Source organism: Salmo salar, chromosome ssa19 (genome assembly GCF_905237065.1).
Source record: "Salmo salar chromosome ssa19, Ssal_v3.1, whole genome shotgun sequence".
Taxonomy (NCBI): domain Eukaryota; kingdom Metazoa; phylum Chordata; class Actinopteri; order Salmoniformes; family Salmonidae; genus Salmo; species Salmo salar.
In genome coordinates, this window is record NC_059460.1 from 57594291 (window position 1) to 57615335 (window position 21045).

General features: G+C 41.5%; 1 protein-coding gene across 2 annotated transcripts in view; it reads left to right on the forward strand.

Moving 5' to 3' along the window:
• The first annotated feature begins 1433 nt into the window (after nucleotides 1-1433).
• The window catches only part of LOC106579209 (rab11 family-interacting protein 3), a 50132-nt gene continuing 30520 nt past the window's right edge, over nucleotides 1434-21045 (forward strand). The window contains exon 1 of one of the 2 annotated variants that reach the window (XM_014158894.2): nucleotides 1434-4827. In XM_014158894.2, the coding sequence (XP_014014369.2) occupies nucleotides 3154-4827 (1674 nt within the window). In that variant the 5' untranslated portion in view covers nucleotides 1434-3153. The remainder of the gene's footprint in view (nucleotides 4828-21045) is intronic. The other variant, XM_045702547.1, reaches the window with a different exon arrangement.

Sequence of the window (21045 nt, forward strand, 5' to 3'; positions counted from 1 at the left end):
AAATGGCGAACAAAACAGTAGCACCAATAGTATAGCCAGAAAGATAATACATTTATTATTAATATGCATTAACTAAAATCTGCCACAGGGGGGCGCCAATGTACAATGAAGTAGAAATTGGCACCTTTGCTTTGGATTCAATGTGTGTTGTGTTGCTAAGATGTTGAACTTGCCAATATACCCTTTACATTATTCGTTCACTATTATTATGCTAAACAAAGCCCAAGAAAACCAAGTACATTTAATCTATTGCCTACATGAGAAAGGCTGGGTACCACTCAATCACTGTTGGTGCTAGGTGAAGTCTTTTGGAGAATGTGCATCGCCATGAATGTAAAAATACACTACATTACCAAAATTATGTGGACACCTGCTCGTGGAACATCTCATTCCAAAATCATGGGAATTAATATGGAGTTGGTCACCCCAAATGTTGGAACATTGCTGTGGGGACTTGCTTCCATTCAGAGCTTTAGTGAGGTTGGGCGATTAGGCCTGGCTCGCAGTCAGTGTTCCAATTCATCCCAAAGGTGTTTGATGGTGTTGAGGTCATGGCTCTGCAGGCCAGTCAAGTTCTTCTACACCAATCTCAAAAAACAGTTCTGTATGGACCTCGCATTGTGCATGGGGGCATTGTCATTCTGAAACAGGAAAGGGCCTTCCCCAAACTGTTGCCACAAAGTTAGAAGCACAGAATTGTCCAGAATGTCATTGTGTGCTGTAGCATTAAGATTTCCCTTCACTGGAACTAAGGGGCCTAACCCGAACCATGGAAAACAGCCCCAGACCATTATCCCTCCTCCACCAAACTTTACAGTTGGCCCCATACATTGGGGCAGGTAGCATCCACCAAACCCAGATTCGTCAGTCAGACTGCCAGATGGTGAAGCGTGATACTCCAGAGAATCCATTTCTACTGATCCAGAGTCCAATGGCAGTGAGCTTTACACAACTCCAGCCGACGCTTGGCATTCGCATGGTGATCAAGGGCTTGTGTACGGCTGCTCGGCCATGGAAATCCATTTCATGAAGCTCCCGATTAACAGTTATTGTACTGACGATGCTTCTAGAGACAGTTTGGAACTCTTTAGTGAGTGTTGCAACCAAAGACAGACGATTTTTACACACTAGTGCTTCAGCACACAGCCGTTGTGTGACTGAGCTCTTAAGTAAGGCCATTCTACTGCCAATGTTTGGCTATGGAGATTGCATGGCTGAGTGCTCGATTTCATACACCTGTCAGCAACGGGTATGGCTGAAATATTTGAATCCGCTCATTTTAAGGGTTGTCCACATACTTTTGTATATATAGTGTATGAAATAAACAATGGTTAGACAATGCAATTAAAAGCCTACACAGGTATTTTGCATCGTATTTTGGACTGCGGTTCGTTCTGTGCGCGTGCGTGAAACGTCACCGCTGTATGCGGCTGAGGGATGGCAAGGGCCGGGCATTTGCTGCTGATGCTGATGACAGTGTGAACGGCCTCTGCGCTCCTTTATATCGTTATACCTCAGTGCTGTAATCACGGTTAAGAAATGTGGCAACATATTTTGTATGTTTGACACATACAGAAGCATCTTCAGACGGAGAATCATGTCTTTGGAGAGCGTTAGGATGGTAAATACATTTCGGGAGGCCGGGAGAAGCTGAAGACATTTTAAGCAAGCAGACTGAATTTGTTCCTGACACAGGTGGATGATTGTTGGATTCGAAACGTCTGGAGAAAAAGACAAAACGCGGATGTAAATGAGAATTATCGTCAGAACGAATAAACTGACTTAAATGGGAAAAGGAAATTAGCTGAAGGTCTTCATATTCAGTCTAATTTTGCTTCAGAATCAGAGACTGACGAATTGGCTCGTTAGCTAGCTAGTTAACAAGCTAACTAGCCCGAGCTTCCTTCAGGATATTATAGGGATGCTTGGACGCCTTAGTGTTAAATCAATGTTAATATTGCCAAACACGTTATTGTCAGTCAGCAAGCATTGCCATGCTTTACATGGAGTTCAGCGTTGCTAGCTAACTAAGTTAGCAAGCTAGCTATTTATTTACTCGAAGGTTGGCGTATTATAATCCACTGTCAAGTTAAACACATCTCGCATTGGCTAAAAGCTAGCTAGCTAGCTGGTTAACCAGTTGACGTTAGCTACAGTCACACTTTGAAACCAAATTGTCGATAACCCAGTGGCACATATTAGTACATGTTAAAAGTAGTTAAACGTTGGTGATATTTAGATATTATTGCATCCAATGTATAGCATGAATCCCATGTTCAGCTTATTTTCAGACTGAAGTGTTTGGCAGTCAGCTGTATTAGCAAGACGATGCTTGACAACAACCGGGGCAACTGACAGCTAAAATTAGTCCGTCCCAATGATGCTTGAGATGGGGACAGTGAATTTGTTTTAGATAGCACGCCGTGTTTATCATTTGCTTCCTTTTTCCTTGGTCAGGTTTGACCATTTTCTATCAAGCTAAACTGATCAATTCCCTTACTATCACAGGAACTCATCTTTTTGTGTGTGATGTCACTTCATATTTTCTTGTAATATCATAGTCCTTGTATGACATTGGCATGGAATTAGAATACTAACTATTTGAATAGAGTAATTTAATAGGATCGATATGGACATTAGCCTGTTGCCCCAGTAATAGTTTGGTTCTTAGAACATTTCTATTTAGTCTGTGCTATTTTGTGAAGCCACATGTCACCAATGAATGTTGCATTCTAAAGTATACATCAAAGTTCATAATTCTATGGAATGAATTATACGTTTTTCTGAAAATGCACATTGGATTAGTTGTTGAAAACATTTTAAAAAATGCATGGTTAGTCACTGTAAATGCACGAGTAGTGGGTCATTTAAGGCAACATCAACAATTATGGCAAGTAGACAAGTCAATGAATATAGGGAGTGCGCTGGTTATAAGCGCTAAGGTGTTTACACAGTGCTGAGATGTCATAAATTCGGAGCTAGACAGGCAGGTTTTTATTTACCATCATGCAAAATTTGCCAATTGATCTAATCAAGGATGTCAACTACCATGTGTAGAATAGCAATATTGAAATTGAGAAAGAATTGGATTTTGACTTTCAAGTAAGAGGAATTATAAGCTTTCTCAAATTTGCTCAGGAATTATCTACTTAAATGGAACAGACTCTGATGTCTAGCCCTCTGGGGCGTTCTGAGTGGGATCCAGAAGGCACAAGCTCCCATGGATTCATCCTCTTGGATTCAGACAAAGGAGCCATAATGCCTCAGAGAAAAGGTGGTCAGACAGCTTTGGATTTTCAGAAAGTTGACCAGGATGTATCTCTATGCCTGGAAGAGCTTTTCCAGGAGAACGCCTTAAATTTAGACAGTCTTTTCAGGACCTCCAGTTACTCTGGTGGAGACAAGATTTTGCCATGGGAGGGAGATCAATCTAATCATTCCCAAGATGTTCCCCTGGACAAACCTTCAGAGTTATCGCCTCTCAAAGACAAAATTGAGGAACATAACAATGTAAGCGACAGTCCTCTACCTTGGCTGTTATTCTCCAAAACCACTGATTTGCTCAGGGACAACTCAGTGTGCGAGGAACTAAATTCCCTGCAAGATCCACCTGTGAGTTACACAGACTCTGTTAACAGCCACAAGGAGCTGATAACCCTCAGTGAACCTCCTTCCCCTGTGAAGGTTTCAGATAGGACTCCAGATACCAACACAGAGGCTTCCTCTTTGCTGGTAGATCACCTCTCATCTGAACACTTCCCCTTCTCCCCCAGCCCTGCCCCTTCAGGTGAGGTGAACCCACAGGGTGTCAGTAAGGAGCTTTTACTCCTATCACTGGATGAGGACAGTGGCTTCCCTCCTCCCTTACAGGGCGGGGAGACTGTGTCACCTGAAACCGGGGACAAAGGTTTATTCCAGGAACCTGTGACTGATCTACCCACAGTCAGTAACAGTACCCCTGAAGGTTTACCTGAGAGCAGCTTCTCACACGACGCCATCCCTACTGACTGCGCTAGCGAATCGCCAGGGGTTCAGGTGGGATCTGTGCCTTTGCTGGATCTGGAGGTTCCTGACTGTGACAGCAGCCTCAGCCTCTGCCCTACTCCTCTTGAGTCACCTACCTACACGGGTGCATCGCCTGCAGAGGATTCAGAACAGGAACACACGTTGGCTACTTCAATCCTGACTCTATCAGAGCACAGAGGTGAGGGGGACTCGTCCCTCCTTCTGAACTCTTCACCATCGATTGAACCCCCGTCGCCAAAGTTCCTCTCCAACGGAGATGCTTCGGTCCTTGGTCACCTGCCCAGTGGCTGCAGCTCCAAGGAGAATGGCCCCCAAGATTTGATGGAAGACAAAATTATCTTTGATTTTACCAAACATGAGGGAGAGGAGGAAATGGCTCTGGATCAGTGCTTAACCTCAGACGCGCTGCCCGATGAGGAAACGTGGGACTTGAAACCACCTGGGGCTATACAGGGTGACAGTGTTCCTGCCTTACAAACTGAACAGCGTGATGGGGAAAGGTTGGCAGACTTGGACCTGTTTGCCGGAACCATGGGTTGTCACAAACGTGATAGTTTTGATTGCCCAGTTCTGGAGTTGAATGGTTTGTCTTCTGACTCTGGATGGACTAGTGAACAAACAGTAGAGACGCTGTCACTCTCTAAGATGGTGGGGTCTGACTCCATGGTCCCTGTAGTGAATCAGAGAGAGGAAGACCCGTCACCTCTGAAGGCAGTGTTTGACGCTCTGGACCAGGATGGGGATGGATTTGTACGCATTGAGGAGTTTATGGAGTTTGCTGCTGCCTATGGGGCTGACCAGGTGAGACGCACCTCTTTTTAGATTTTTGTCTGTGCATTGTTTTTGCTATTCAGTTCCCAGTCAGTGCATGAGGCAGTTTTAAGGTCATGGTGGATTGGTCATCTGAAAGGGTTCTGCATGCGTGTTAACTAGAGGTCGACCGATTAATCGGAATGGCCGATTTATTAGGGCCAATTTCAAGTTTTCATAACAATCGGAAATCGGTATTTTTGGATGCCGATTTGGCCGATTTTAACTTCTTGGGGCTATGTGGGACGCTAGCGTGCCACCCGTGGTGCACCCTATCAACAGCAGGTGCATTTCAAGAGCAGCAAATTTGAAACCAAATAAATGTCAAAATTCAAATTTTTCAAACATACAACTATCTTACACCCTTTGAAAGATAAACATCTCCTTAATCTAACCACGTTGTCCGATTTCAAAAAGGTTTTATGGCGAAAGCATAAAGTTATATTATGTTAGGAGAGTACATTGACAATAGCTGTGTGTAATGTTTTGTCAATTCAAAGACAGGGTCACCAAAACCATAAAACCAGCTAAAATGATGCACTAACCTTTTACAATCTCCATCAGATGACACTCCTAGGACATTATGTTAGACAATGCATGCATTTTTAGTTCTATCAAGTTCATATTTATATCCAAAAACAGCGTTTTACTATGGCATTGATGTTGAGGAAATCGTTTCCCTCCAATAACCGGCAGTCAAGTCAGCACCACAAATTAAATAATTAAAATTAGAAAACATTGGTAAAATATTATATTGTCATTTAAAGAATTATAGATTTACATCTCTTGACCGCAATCAACTTGCCAGATTTAAAAATAACCTTACTGGGAAATCACACTTTGCAATAATCTGAGCACTGCGCCCAGAAAAATATGCTTTGCTATACAGACAAACGGCCATGTTGGAGAGATCTAAAATCGAAAATACTATGTAAATAATCCATTACCTTTGATTCTCTTCATCAGATGTCACTTCCAGGAATCCCAGGTCCATAACGAATGTAGTTTTGTTCAAAAAAGCTCATCATTTATATCCAAAAAGCTCCGTGTTGTTAGCACATGATCTAAGCCAGCCGGACTTCTCGTCATGAACGAGGGGAAAAAATATATTTACGTTCGTTCAAACATGTCAAACGTTGTATAGCATAAATCATTAGTGCCTTTTTTAACCAGAACATGAATAATATTCAAGGTGGATGAATGCATTCTCTTTTATAACGTATTGGAACGAGGGTACCCAACATGAACTCGCGCCAGAGTCTAATCGGCCATCACCGTTCCATGGCTCTTGTTCGGTCAGATCTCACAGTAAAAGACTCAAAACACTTTGTAAAGGCTGGTGACATCTAGTGGAAGCAATCGGAAGTGCCAAAACATTAATCAACCCCTGTGTGTTTCAATGGCATAGGCTTAAAGGTAATTCAACACATCAGGTATCCACTTCCTGTCAGAAAATGTCTCAGGGTTTTGCCTGCCAAATGAGTTCTGTTATACTCACAGACACCATTCAAACAGTTTTAGAAACTTTAGGGTGTTTTCTATCCATATATAATAAGTATATGCATATTCAAGTTACTGGGTAGGATTAGTAACCAGATTAAATCGGGTACGTTTTTTTATCCAGCCGTGAATATACTGCCCCCTAGCCCCAACAGGTTAAATAAATAAATAAAAAAATATATTTTTTTAAGACCTTTATTTACCTAGGCAAGTCAGTTAATTAAGAACACATTCTTATTTTCAATGACGGCCTAGGAACGGTGAGTTAACCCCTGTGCGGCCTCGACATCCAGCGAAAAATCATATCGCCATTAGCATAATAACATTTTATAATTTTTTTTTTTCAATTTTTAGCGTTTTATAGATACACCTCTCCTGAATCGAACCACGTTGTCCGATTTCAAAAAGGCTTTACAGCAAAAGCAAAACATTCGATTATGTTAGAGGAGTATATCGTAAAAGTAGCCACATAGCCATTTTCCGACCAACCACATGCATCACAAATAACCAAAAAACAGCTAAATGCAGCACTAACCTTTGACAATCTTCATCAGATGACACACCTAGGACATCATGTTACACAATACATGCATTCTTTTGTTCGATAAAGTTCATATTTATTTATAAAAACAGCATTTTACATCGGTGCGTAACGTTGACTAACTATTTTCCCTCAAATGCATCCGATGAAACAGAGCTACAATTTACTAAATTACTATTCGATAACATTTTTAAAATGTAATATTGTCATTCTAAGATTTATAGATGAATATCTCTTGAAAGCACCTGTAATGCCAGATTTAAAATGAACTTTACTGGGTAATCATACTTTGCGATGAAAGGGGATGCGATACTCAGAAAAATAGGCTAACGTTACAGGTCAGCGCCATCTTGGAACAATCGCATATCACATCTAGTCTTGTATATTATTGTCAATAATCCCTTACCTTTGGTTGTCTTCATCAGAAAGCACTTCCAGGAATCCCAGGTCCACAACAAATGTATTTTCGTTCGAAAAAATTACTCCTTTATGTTCCAAGAGCTTGTTCTTGTTAGCGCGTCTGAAGGCTGATCCAAATGCTCCATTGGCCGCGGGACAGCCATTTCGAGAAAATGCATTTTTTTTCCATTTAGGTTCGTTCAAACATGTCAAACGTTGTATAACATAAATCTTCAGGGCGTTTTTCAACAAGAGAGCCAATAAGATTCGAGGGGGACGATTGCATTGTGTTTCAAAACGTTTCGAAAGGGGAGGGTAACCAGGGGCGCCGGCGTCATAATGGTGATGGCCCTCTCCGTGTGACCACGTTCCACAGCGTCTCATTCATTCAGTTTTAACAGTAGGAGACTCAAACCACTTTGTAAAGACTGGGGACATCTAGTGGAAGCAATAGGAAGTGCTCAATGAACCATAGCTCATGGTGTGATTAATAGGCAACGTGATGAAGTTGAGTTCGCAATTCAGAATTCCACTTCCTGTTTCGATCTGTCTCGGGGTTTTGACTGCCATATGAGTTCTGTTATACTCACAGACACCATTCAAACAGTTTTAGAAACTTTAGGGTATTTTCTACCCACAAGTATTAATTATATGCATATCCTAGCTTCTGAGTTTGAGTAGTAGGCTGTTTAAAATGGGCACACATTTTTTTCAAAATGCGCTGTGGCGCCCCCTATCCTAGGCGACCGTCAAGAGGTTAACTGCCTTGTTCAGGGGCAGAATGACAGATTTTTACCTTGTCAGCTCGGGGATTCAATCTTACAACCTTACGGTTAACTAGTCCAACGCTCTAACCACCTGCTTTACATTGCACTCCACGAGGAGCCTGCCTGTTACACGAATGCAGTAAGAAGCCAAGGTAAGTTGCTAGCTAGCATTAAACTTATCTTATAAAAAAAAACAATCAATCAATCATAATCACTAGTTAACCTGTTATGGCTAGGGGGCAGTATTTTCACGGCTGGATAAAAAACGTACCCGATCTGGTTACCACTCCTACCCAGTAACTAGAATATGCATATACTTATTACATATGGATAGAAAACACCCTAAAGTTTCTAAAACTGTTTGAATGGTGTCTGTGAGTATAACAGAACTCATATGGCAGGCCAAAATCTGAGAAGGTTTCATTCAGGAAGTGGCCTGTCTGACAAGGTGTCGTTCTTCTTGTCTCTGTTTATTGAAGAGTGAGGATCTTAGCTGTCCCGTGACACTTCCTACGGCTGCCATAGGGTCTCAGAAGGCGGTAAAAAGCTGAATCGTGGCTTTGCAGGCTCTGGCTGAAAAAAAGTAGCGCGTTTGGGTAGTGGCTGGTTACAGTACTGTGAGACTCAGGCTCGTGCCCGCGTCGACCGAAAGCTTTGTTTACTTTCCTCTGTTTAGCTAAATGGACATTCCCGGTCGGAATATTATCGCTTTTTTACGAGAAAAATGGCATAAAAATGGATTTTAAACAGCGGTTGACATGCTTCGAAGTACGGTAATGGAATATTTAGAATTTTTTTGTCACGAATTGCGCCATGCGCACGACCCTGATTTACCATTTCAGATAGTGTCTGGGACGCACGAACAAAACGCCGCTATTCGGATATAACGATGGATTATTTTGGACCAAATCAACATTTGTTATTGAAGTAGCAGTCCTGGGAGTGCATTCTGACGAAGACAACAAAAGGTAATCAAACTTTTATAATAGTAAATCTGATTTTGGTGAAGGCTAAACCTGCCGGGTGTCTAAATAGCTAGCCCTGTGATGCCTGGGCTATGTACTTAGAATATTGCAAAATGTGCTTTCACCAAAAAGCTATTTTAAAATCGGACATATCGAGTGCATAGAGGAGTTCTGTGTCTATAATTCTTAAAATAATTGTTATGCTTTTTTGTGAACGTTTATCGTGAGTAATTTAGTAAATTCTTAGCAAATTCCTCCGGAAGTTTGCGGGGGGTATGCTAGTTCTGAACGTCACATGCTAATGTAAAAAGCTGTTTTTTGATATAAATATGAACTTGATTGAACAAAACATGCATGTATTGTATAACATAATGTCCTAGGTGTGTCATCTGATGAAGATCATCAAAGGTTAGTGCTGCATTTAGCTGTCTTCTGGGTTTTTGTGACATTATATGCTAGCTTGAAAAATGGGTGTCTGATTATTTCTGGCTTGGTACTCTGCTGACATAATCTAATGTTTTGCTTTCGCTGTAAAGCCTTTTTGAAATCGGACAGTGTGGTTAGATAAAGGAGAGTCTTGTCTTTAAAATGCTGTGAAATAGTCATATGTTTGAAAAATGTACGTTTTTGTATTTTTGAGGAATTTGTAATTCGCGCCACGCCTATCATTGGATATTGGAGCAGGTGTTCCGCTAGCGGAACGTCTAGATGTAAGAGGTTAACTACACATGGTTGATGATATTACTAGTTTATTTAGTCTGTCCTGCGTTGTATATAATCGCTTAGGTACACGTTGCTCCAACCATAAACATCAATGCCTTTCTTAAACTCAATACACAAGTATATATTTTTAAACCTGCATATTTAGTTAATATTGCCTGCTAACATGAATTTCTTTTAACTAGGGAAAATGTGTCACTTCTCTTGAAAACAGAGTCAGGGTATATGTGAACTGTGAAGACTATAAATAATGAAACATGTTCTATTTGGTTTAAATAATGCAAAAACAAAGTGTTGGAGAAGACAGTAAAAGTGCAATATGTGCCATGTAAAAAAGCAAACATTTAAGTTCCTTGCTCAGAACATGAGAACATATGAAAGCTGGTGGTTCCTTTTAACATGAGTCTTCAATATTCCCAGGTAAGAAGTTTTAGGTTGTAGTTATTATAGGAATTATAGGACTATTTCTCTCTATACGATTTGTATTTCATATACCTTTGACTATTGGATGTTCTTATAGGCACTTTAGTATTGCCAGTGTAACAGTATAGCTTCCGTCCCTCTCCTCGCTCCTACCTGGGCTCGAACCAGGAACACATCGACAACAGCCACCCTCGAAGCAGCGTTACCCATGCAGAGCAAGGGGAACAACTACTCCAAGTCTCAGAGCGAGTGACGTTTGAAACGCTATTAGCACGCACCCCGCTAACTAGCTAGCCATTTCACATTGGTTACACCAGCCTAATCTCGGGAGTTGATAGGCTTGAAGTCATAAACAGCACAATGCTTGAAGCATTGCGAAGAGCTGCTGGCAAACGCACGAAAGTGCTGTTTGAATGAACGCTTACGAGCCTGCTGGTGCCTACCCTCGCTCAGTCAGACTGCTCTATCAAATCATAAAGTTAATTCTAACATAATAACACACAGAAATACGAGCCTTTGGTCATTAAAATGGTCGAATCCGGAAACTATCATTTCGAAAACAAAACGTTTATTCTATCAGTGAAATACGGAACCGTTCCGTATTTTATCTAACGGATGGCATCCCTAAGTGTAAATATTGCTCTTACATTGTACAACCTTCAATGTTATGTCATAATTACGTACAATTCTGGCAAATTAATTACGGCTTTGTTTGGAATAAATGGACTTCACACAGTTCGCAATGAGCCAGGCGGCCCACACTGCTGCATATACCCTGACTGCTTGCACGGAACGCAAGAGAAGTGACAGAATTTCCCTAGTTATAAGAAATTCATCTTAGCAGGCAATATTAACTAAATATGCAGGTTTAAAAATATATACTTGTGTATTGATTTTAAAGAAAGGCATTGATGTTTATGGTTAGGTACATTGGTGCAACGACAGTGTTTTTTTTCGCAAATGCGCTTGTTAAATCATCTCCCGTTTGTCGAAGTAGGCTGTGATTCATTGAGAAATGAACAGGCACCGCATCGATTATATGCAACGCAGGACACGCTAGATAAACTAGTAATATCATCAACCATGTGTAGTTTTAACTAGTGATTATGTTAAGATTGATTGTTTTTTTATAAGATAAGTTTAATGCTAGCTAGCAACTTACCTTGGCTTCTTGCTGCCCTCGCGTAACAGTTAGTAAGCCTGCCACGCAGGCTCCTCGTGGAGTGCAATGTAAGGCAGGTGGTTAGAGCATTGGACTAGCAACCGGAAGGTTGCAAAAACGAATCCCCGAGCTGACAAGGTAAAAATCTGTCGTTCTGCCCCTGAACAAGGCAGTTAACCCACTATGTGTTCTTAACTGACTTGCCTAGTTAACTTCTCTAGGGCCAGTGGGACGATTTCGGCCCACCTACGTAACAGCCAGTGGAATCCCGTGGCGCGTTATTCAAATACCTTAGAAATGCTATTACTTCAATTTCTCAAACATATGACTATGTTACACCATTTTGAAGACAAGACTCTCGTTAATCTAACCACACTGTCCAATTTCAAAAAGGCTTTACAACGAAAGCAAAACATTAGATTATGTCAGCAGAGTACCCAGCCAGAAATAATCAGACACCCATTTTTCAAGCTAGCATATAATGTCACATATACCCAAACCACAGCTAAATGCAGCACTAACCTTTGATGATCTTCATCAGATGACAATCTTAGGACATTATGTTATACAATACATGCATGTTTTGTTCAATCAAGTTCATATTTATATCAAAAACCAGCTTTTTACATTAGCATGTGACATTCAGAACTAGCATACGCCCCGCAAACTTCCGGTGAATTTACTAAATTACTCACGATAAACGTTCACAAAAAACATAACAATTATTTTAAGAATTATAGATATAGAACTCCTCTATGCACTCGCTATGTCCGATTTTTAAAATAGCTTTTCGGTGAAAGCACATTTTGCAATATTCTAAGTAGATAGCCCGGCATCACAGGGCTAGCTATTTAGACACCCACCAAGTTTAGCCCTCACCAAAGTCAGATTTACTATAAGAAAAATGTTATTACCTTTGCTGTTCTTCGTCAGAATGCACTCCCAGGACTTCTACTTCAATAACAAATGTTGGTTTGGTTCAAAATAATCCATAGTTATATCCAAATAGCGGCGTTTTGTTCGTGCGTTCAAGACACTATCCGAAGGGTAAAGAAGGGTGACGCACCCGACGCATTTCGTGACAAAAAAATTCTAAATATTCCATTACCGTACTTCGAAGCATGTCAACCGCTGTTTAAAATCAATTTTTATGCAATTTTTCTCGTAAAAAAGCAATAATATTCTGACCGGGAATCTGTGTTTTAGTACAAAGAGAGATAAAATTAAAACATGGGGTCGCCTCGTGCACGCGCCTCAGTCTCATTGTCCTCTGATAGACCACTTACCAAAGGCGCTAATGTTTTTCAGCCAGGGGCTGGAATTACATCATTCAGCTTTTTCCCGGGTTCTGAGAGCCTATGGGAGCCGTAGGAAGTGTCACGTTACAGCAAAGATCCTCAGTTTTCAATAAAGAGAGTCAAGAAGAACAAGAACTTGTCAGACAGGCCACTCTTCTCAGGTTTTTGCCTGCCATATGAGTTCTGTTATACTCACAGACACCATTCAAACAGTTTTAGAAACTTTAGGGTGTTTTCTATCCAAAGCCAATAATTATATGCATATTCTAGTTTCTGGGCAGTAGTAATAACCAGATTAAATCGGGCACGTTTTTTTATCCGGCCGTGTAAATACTGCCCCCTAGCCCTAACAGGTTAAATTAAAAAAAAATATGTAAAAAAAAATCGGCAAATCGGTGTCCAAAAATGCCGATTGTTATGAAAACTTGAAATCGGCCCTAATTAATCGGCCATTCCGATTAATCGGTTGACCTCTAAACTAGACTACAATAGGTCACAAAGGGTTTGTGAACACACTATTGAAACATGATCAGACAAGGCTTGAGAGTAATTTCATGCTCTATAGCTTAGGTTTGAAATGAATTATCTGAGGATGATCTCGGGTCACTTATTCCCGTTAAACCCAGAGAATGCTTGTTGGCCAATGGATTTGAGAATAGATTTGGCCAACACTGCCACTCATTCTTAACCTTGTTTGGATTAATATTTTGCCTAATCTCTCATTGGTCAGTGTTCAATAGCTGGGATTTGGCATGAAAATCGTGATAAATCTGAAGGAAATTATACAGGCTGAAATTAATTCTGACAGGACAGGCCTGGTACCTCCAGCCCTCTTATTCTGCAAAACAAGCCACGAAGATGATCAAATCTGCCCATAGGCAACATACCTCACTCCATTGTACTGCATAATCTCATGTGTAATGGCTGCGCCATCCTGCCCCAGCTATGACCTTCACCCATTCTCCATCCCAGGCATCTTGCTTTACACCCGAAGTATCACTTAAATTCTGCGGTTTTACTTCGCTAGGAAGTGAGGCCAATTAAAGAAAAACATTAAAATGCCTTCCACAGCTGTTGGGCGGTGAAAGGTGTAAAATAAATAATTTGATTGGCCTCCATCCCTTTTTGTGAAAATAATTGTATGTGGGTATAGGCTAGAGTTTCCCCCTTTAGTTTTTTTTCATAGTCCTTTGGTTTTACTCAGAATCCACCCTGCTTTATTTCTCTGCAAGACCATGGAGTTCATTTTATTATTTGTCTACGAGGACATGGCTGGGCCAAGGTGTTGGATGTGGTTATATGTACACAAACTCGGTACATAAACAATAAAGTTAAAAAAGGTGTCAGGTTCATTCCTCTGTCCAACATTCTTGCCTTTTGTGCCAGTCACAAAAGTATGTTTATAACAAGTAGTCCTTACTTCCTGTAAGCACCCAACCTTTCAGTTGCAAATAATAGGCGAAAGGTTGGATGCAAATACCATTGTAACTGGTGACACACACATTCACGATTTAATTATCTTTTCAATGATTACCATTCCGTATAGGCCTTCTTCAGCACATTTAGCCTATCTTGCCAATTGTAGGCTAGAACAGAATTTCAGGACTGACCCTGAATGTGGTTGCTGAAAGGAAGATCTTGGAATGTGGGGGGGTTTAGGCAATTAAAGAACTTCCATTGTAGCTTTATCCACAATTCTTTCAGAGGAGACATTCTATTTTGTTAACCTCATTTCCCTGATTTTAGATTTTACCATGGCATTTTAAGCACAGATGCACTCAACATTATACAAGTTAGTTAGTGCGTAGTGGTTGGCAAACAAAAGTCACTCGAGTCAAACCACCATTTAGGCCTAGTCAAAACATTGACAGTGATTTCTTTGCAACGGGAACAGGATAGATTAGCAGGCTCTATTGCTGGCTGACTAATCGTCTCTTTAAATCCCCTTCCCCCAGTTCATAACACCATTGTCAGCCCTGTTTTTTCCTGTACACCCCGTAGGTATCTCTGGCTCCCCAGACTGAGTGGTTAGGGAGGATTAAGTAGAACGTTGTATTTCCCCAGAGTCAGGGGGGCTGAAATGTGTAGGATACCGAAATGTGTAGGGTACCGTCACCTCCCTACGACCCCGTTTTCTGAGAGGGAGGGGGGACTGCTTCACTCTGGACCATCACCACGAGGTACCATATCTTGTTTTTTTATGGAGAGAGATAAATTAACATGACATTTGGGAAACCCTCCTAGATCGCTGGTGTAGTCTAACTCAGTGTTATTCCATGGTGTTTGGTTTCTGGTGGCCTCTTCCATGAGTAGCTCCATAGTATCCTTGTGGTTTTCCTGACATCCATGTTTATCAAGGATTTGTTTTGGATCGCAAACCAGGTTGTGCAGATTTGATTACCTCAGTGTCTCTCGTTGAGCTGAGGTATTGCATGTCTGGTTTCCATGAGCTGTGGGAAAGCTTGCGCCCTTTACAGCTTATTCAATTGCTTCTCAGATGTCCGCCTGGCCTATCATGACTAGAGAGAGAAAGATGGGCTTAGATGGTTTGCGTTCTTCATTAAGGAAAGTAAGCAAGCAGTAGACAGACTTATCTGTAGAATTTGAAGAATGTTATTTAATGACCTTATGAGTGGGTTTGGTATTTGTCGATTCAATGACAGTTTAGCATAGTCATGTGAAGGATGCCATTTCACAAACAAAATATACCCTATAAAAAGTCAATAGAAAGTGGTGTTCAGCATGACAGTGTGGGCAATGGGCATATAACATTTGTTTACAGCAACTTATTTTATGTGGTACATTTTGTCTGTCCTTGTGGATTTTTATTGTGCCTGTAAGCTTCACAAATCACTTTATTTTCCTTGTGGTGGAAGCTCTTGGCAAATCTCTCATGTACCTAAAAATGTTTCACAGGTAGGTCTGAGCAGAGGAGAATTAATATCTAACCTAGCTAACTTTACACTGCTAGGCCTGCATAGGACATTCTCTGCGTTGATAGTTGTAGACGAGGGAAGCTATTGCATGTACGGTGTGATATCTGATATTTGCATGGATGTCCTAATCCGTTAATGGGGCCTCAGAGTTGAATGCAAATCCCATCCCGGAAACATTCCAGGAAGAGGTGTGGGACAATCAGGCAACAGTGTGGATCGGAGGAAAGAAAAGGGAACAAGAAGAATTTGTAGAACATGGCGCTTGCAATGCCAGGGTTGTGGATTCGATTCCCATGAGGGACCAGTACGAAAAAAGTATGAATGTATGAACTCACTACTCTGAATAAGAGCGTCTGGTAAATGACTTGAATGTAAGTGTATATACTCCATCACAGAATGACCTTTGACAGTGGCTAAGCCCCTATACTGGGGTACTGATGTAAAAAGTATTTCTGTCTGTAATAAAGCACTTTTGTGGGGGAAAATCATTCTGATTGGCTGCGCCTGGCTCCCCAGTGGGTGGGCCTAGGCCCTCTCAGGCCCACCCATGGCTGTGCCCCTGCCCAATCATTTGAAATCTGTAGATTAGGGAATAATTAATTTATTTCAATATACTGATTTCCTTCTATGAACTGTAACTCAGTAAAATCTTTGAAATTGTTGCATGTTGCGATTTTACATTTTTGTTCAGTGTAGAATAGGATGATCTATTTTGGATGCAGTTTAAATGGAGTTGGAGAAAGACTGCGAGATTGTGCTCACGTGAGTGATAGGCTGTTTTTAAAGCTCTGCAGCTGCAATTACAAAAAAAAAAAACATCTTTACAATTAAAAAAACAAGGTGACCCCCCGAAAGCCAGATGGAGATGGATAAATTAGACATACATTCGGTCTTTGTATTACTGTAGCATAGACTATGCTGCAGCAAATGTAGGCATACCTGTTCCAAGAAAAACCATGAGATGATAGGTCTACATGCATTGTGAGCTGCGTTCCATACTGAGATGGGCTGTCTGTCTCCACCATGACCGTTGGTGATTCATCATGCAGAGGCCATAGAGAAGCCAGATTTAGACTTTGCATATAATTTAACCGTTCCAATTCACGCTTTTTAAATCTCGGTAATCGGGTTCCCGCCATTCAACCCTAGATCTGAAGGGTTAGACAAGTTAGTGGCAAGGGACAAAAATGTAACTGGGCTGAGAAAAGAAGACTGAGATGAAGGAAGAGCCTGAATGTGATGATGTGGAGTCAATGAGAATGAGAGGGAAGAGCGGAGCAAATGAAAGAGATGAGACTGCAGGCGGGGATTCATGATGTAGCCAGTCTAGCCACCTCAGCCTTTTAGTCTGTCTCACAGTTGTTTTGATTTCCCTGAGGTCTGATGATCAGAAAATGTTACAGTAAATAAGTAACTTGCGTGTATTGTACAGGAAGCCCTGCTGCATAACTCACAGCCACAATCCTAACCCTCCGTTATCGCACATTGATCACCCTCAAAATAAGGTCACCCCAGGAGTGAAGACATGGCTTTATCAGGGAATTGGAAGATCACAAATTGGACAAGGTTCTTTTCAACCAACACTCCAGTGGGTTTTGACCTAGTTTCCACACAAAGCCCTTGGCCCTGCATTGTGGTGGTGGCAGGCAGCTCTTGTCCATCCACCTCCCTCTCCCCTCTACAGACAGCCAGCCAGTCAGCCTCCCCTGTCCTGCTTTTACGTACATTCCCACTAATCCTCAGCGGAATGTCCGATGCCCTGTCCCAAACCCCCATCCTGTCTGTGTGTGTGTTCCATTGTTGTTCACAGAGAGAATCTCCCATTAGCTCCATCTCCCTATCCATCTAGGCAATTGCTAGTGAAGTGTCAGTAATAGTTATTCAGCACAGTAATACTCTGTTGAAGACACGCTGTTGTGAAACCCCCCATAGGAATAAGCATCTCACTCTCGGCATGTTACTGCGTCTTACTGCACAACTGTGGTCTGCGTGGAACACTGATTAGACACAAATAGAGGAAACCCAGAATAACCACCATCCATCCAGGCTCTCACTGCCATGTAAATGGAAGGACATGCCCATTTTGGCCCATGAGATATTATGACTAGTGCTTTCCCCAGACTGTCCCCCCAGGGCCGTTCTCGTTGGGTTACTGTACATATGGTGGGGTCTTTCTTCCCTGCCTTTTTTGCTGTCAGGACTACAAAAGCACAGCACTGACAGTAGTGAAACCCCCACCTACATGTGCTGGTCTCACCTATTCTCTAACTGGAGGTGTGAAGAGAGGTGTTTCCTGTGCTGTGGTGACCCTGCGCTCCGGTTGTCTGTGGCCTGTTCTGAGGAGGATCGAAAGCTCAAGTGCAGGGAGACACCCACTCACTCTCACCTGTCAAATGTCAATCTCCATCTCATTTACTGCTGTTTATAACTTCCAACCGCTTTAAACGACCCATCTATTCACCGCCATCCACTTCCTGACCAACCTAATTTATGAAAGATTTGCATAGCAGCGAGCGCTTGGCTATCAAATTTAACCTGAAATCTTATATCAACATTTCAGTGTTAAACCACCAATAAGGCAAACAAGTCTGATCTTGCCTTTAAAACTTCAGTTGTGTTTAAAGACATGCTCTGGAACTTTGGCAACTTGTATTTTTTTAAACCTCCCGCTTTGGGCTGGATGTGTCAATGTGTAGTTTGTACGTGCATAATCTATGAGCAGAATTACTGTTTTACCTCAATTAGCCACGAAATCTCTGATTTGAAAGCAACTGTTTACTGGAAGTTGTTCAGTTCCATTTTACCCCACCTGGGCCAGCCCCCTAGAAATTTGAGTTCCAGCCAATGAGGTTCAGCCCCTCTTCATTTGAGTTACAGCTAGCAAGATGCACAAACAGCAGAGCGTGAGAGCGCAATGACGTGGTGCACATATCTGCATGTGGCTCGTGAACGCTACTTTCAGAACTGCTGGCTAAAAAGTATACAAAAGTACTGGAGAATCTAATATTCAAGCAGGTAAAGTGAATCGGTCTATCACCTTGAGGGCTGTAGTTCTCAGGCTAAGTCAATCCACAGTTTGCTAAGAGTTTCAGCTGCTACCTCTTTAGATATAGCTTATGTTTGCTAAGCAGATCGACTGTTTGGGTGTGTGTAACTGATACAAAAGTGCCGAACAGGAAAGTCTATTCACAAAGTTAAAGCCTCTGTTGAATGGCCATGTTAAACCCAGTCAGATTTGTTCTATGTTATCTATTGTGGTACTATGTCATCTATTGTCTCGGTTTACTCTCATGTTGAATGTTTTCCCAAGGCTTCTGCTTGTGTTTTGCCCACAAACTTCCTTTAACCTCCCAGCTAATTGTAAATGATACATGTATGGAATGACAGCATAATGAGTATGGGATGTGTAATTGCAACATACTGCATTTGTATCTAAAACTTTATAGAAATTGGGTCACGACTAGCAGTGATATTATTTCTTGGAGCCTATTCTTTAAAGAGAACTGCCTCCTAGAACCAACTTCTCTGGTTATAAATGTGGTATCGATATGAGTCAGAAACATTACAAAGTGTAAATAGGATCATTTTGGTCATGAAGTCAGTCTGCCTTCACTTGTAGCCTGTGAGAAAGACCTGATCACTTGACAGAGAGCCATGTGAGTGAGAGGTGCTTCGGCACACAGCCAGGAGAAGGTCATTATAATTATTATATTCAGCCCAAGGGCACAATGGCCACTGGCCACAAAATGCATGGATTTTAGGGGGCATTACAGCCACACAAATGGGATGCAGGTGGAAATTTGAGGCATTATGAAATGCTTGTCAAATTGTGAGTGAGAGACTGATGAAGTGTGTATAGCCTGCGCAAAAAACAAAGCAGAGCTCATGCCTTTCATGCGACTTTTTCAAATCATCATCAGTCTCATCAAAACATATAGCCCAACATTTGTATCACCTACCAACATTTGTATCAACATTTGTATCAACTAAAGTTACATAACTCTAAATTAAGCATATATAGGAGGACCTGTTTCTTTGTTAACCGCTCAACACAGAGCACACTCCCCCAAATCGTTTGGAGAAAATATCCTTTCTAGTTTATTCAGCTATGTTCAATTGTATTCTTCATACTATTAATAATGCCACGAAATTCTAAGCAAATCTTGTTTGCTGCATGAGTGGAAGAAGTAGCACAGACCCTCTGCTGGTGCAGAACACTGAGCAGTCAATAATGTATGTACAGTGGCAAGAAAAAGTATGTGAACCCTTTGGAATTACCTGGATTTCTGCATAAATTAGTCATAACATTTGATCTAATCTTCATTGTAGTCACAACAATAGACAAATACAGTGTGCTTAAACTAATAACACACAAATTGTATTTTTCTTGTCTATATTGAATACATAATTTAAACATTCACAGTGCAGGTTGGAAAAAGTATGTGAATCCCTAGGCTAATGACTTTTCCAAAAGCTAATTGGATTCAGGAGTCAGCTAACCTGGAGTCCAATCAATGTGATGAGATTGGAGATGTTGGTTAGAGCTGCCCTGCCCTATAAAAAATACTCACAAAATGTGAGTTTGCTATTCACAAGAAGCATTGCCTGATGTGAACCATGCCTCGAACAAAAGAGATATCAGAAGACCTAAGATTAAGAATTGTTGACTGGAAAGGGTTACAAAAGTATCTCTAAAAGCCTTGATGTTCATCAGTCCACGGTAAGACAAATTGTCTATAAATGGAGAAAGTTCAGCACTGTTGCTACTCTCCCTAGGAGCGGCCGTCCTGCAAAGATGACTGCAAGAGCACAGTGCAGAATGCTCAATGAGGCAAAGCAGAATCAGCTAAAGACTTACAGAAATCTCTGGAACATGCTAACATCTCTGATGAGTCTACAATACGTAAAACACTAAACAAGAAGGATGTTCACGGGAGAAGCCACTGCTGTCCAAAAAAAAACATTGCTGCACATCTGATGTTTGCAAAAGAGCACCTGGATGTTCCATAGCAATTTCTGGCAAAAAAGTAAATCTCACCGGAGAAAGTCTCCGAGCAAATGAAACAGCACTCCTCTGTTCATTTAAATAAATATATTAGGCCCTAATCTATGGATTTCACATGACTGGGAAGAGGCACAGCCATGGGTGGGCCTGGGAGGACAAAGGCCCACCCACTGAGGAGCCAGGCCCAGCCAATCAGAATTAGTTTTCCCCACAAAAGGGCTTTATTACAGACAGAAATACTCCTCAGTTTCATCAGCTGTCCGGTTGGCTGGTGTCAGGTGATCGTGCAGGTGAAGAAGCCGGATGTGGAGGTCCTGGGCTTGTGTGGCTACACATGGTCTGTGGTTGTGCGGCCGGTTGGACGTACTGCCAAATTTTCTAAAACAACATATGGTAGAGAAATGAACATTAAATTCTCTGGCAACATCTCTGTTGGATATTCCTCCAGTCAGCATGCCAATTGCGTGCGCTCCCTCAACTTAAGACATCTGGG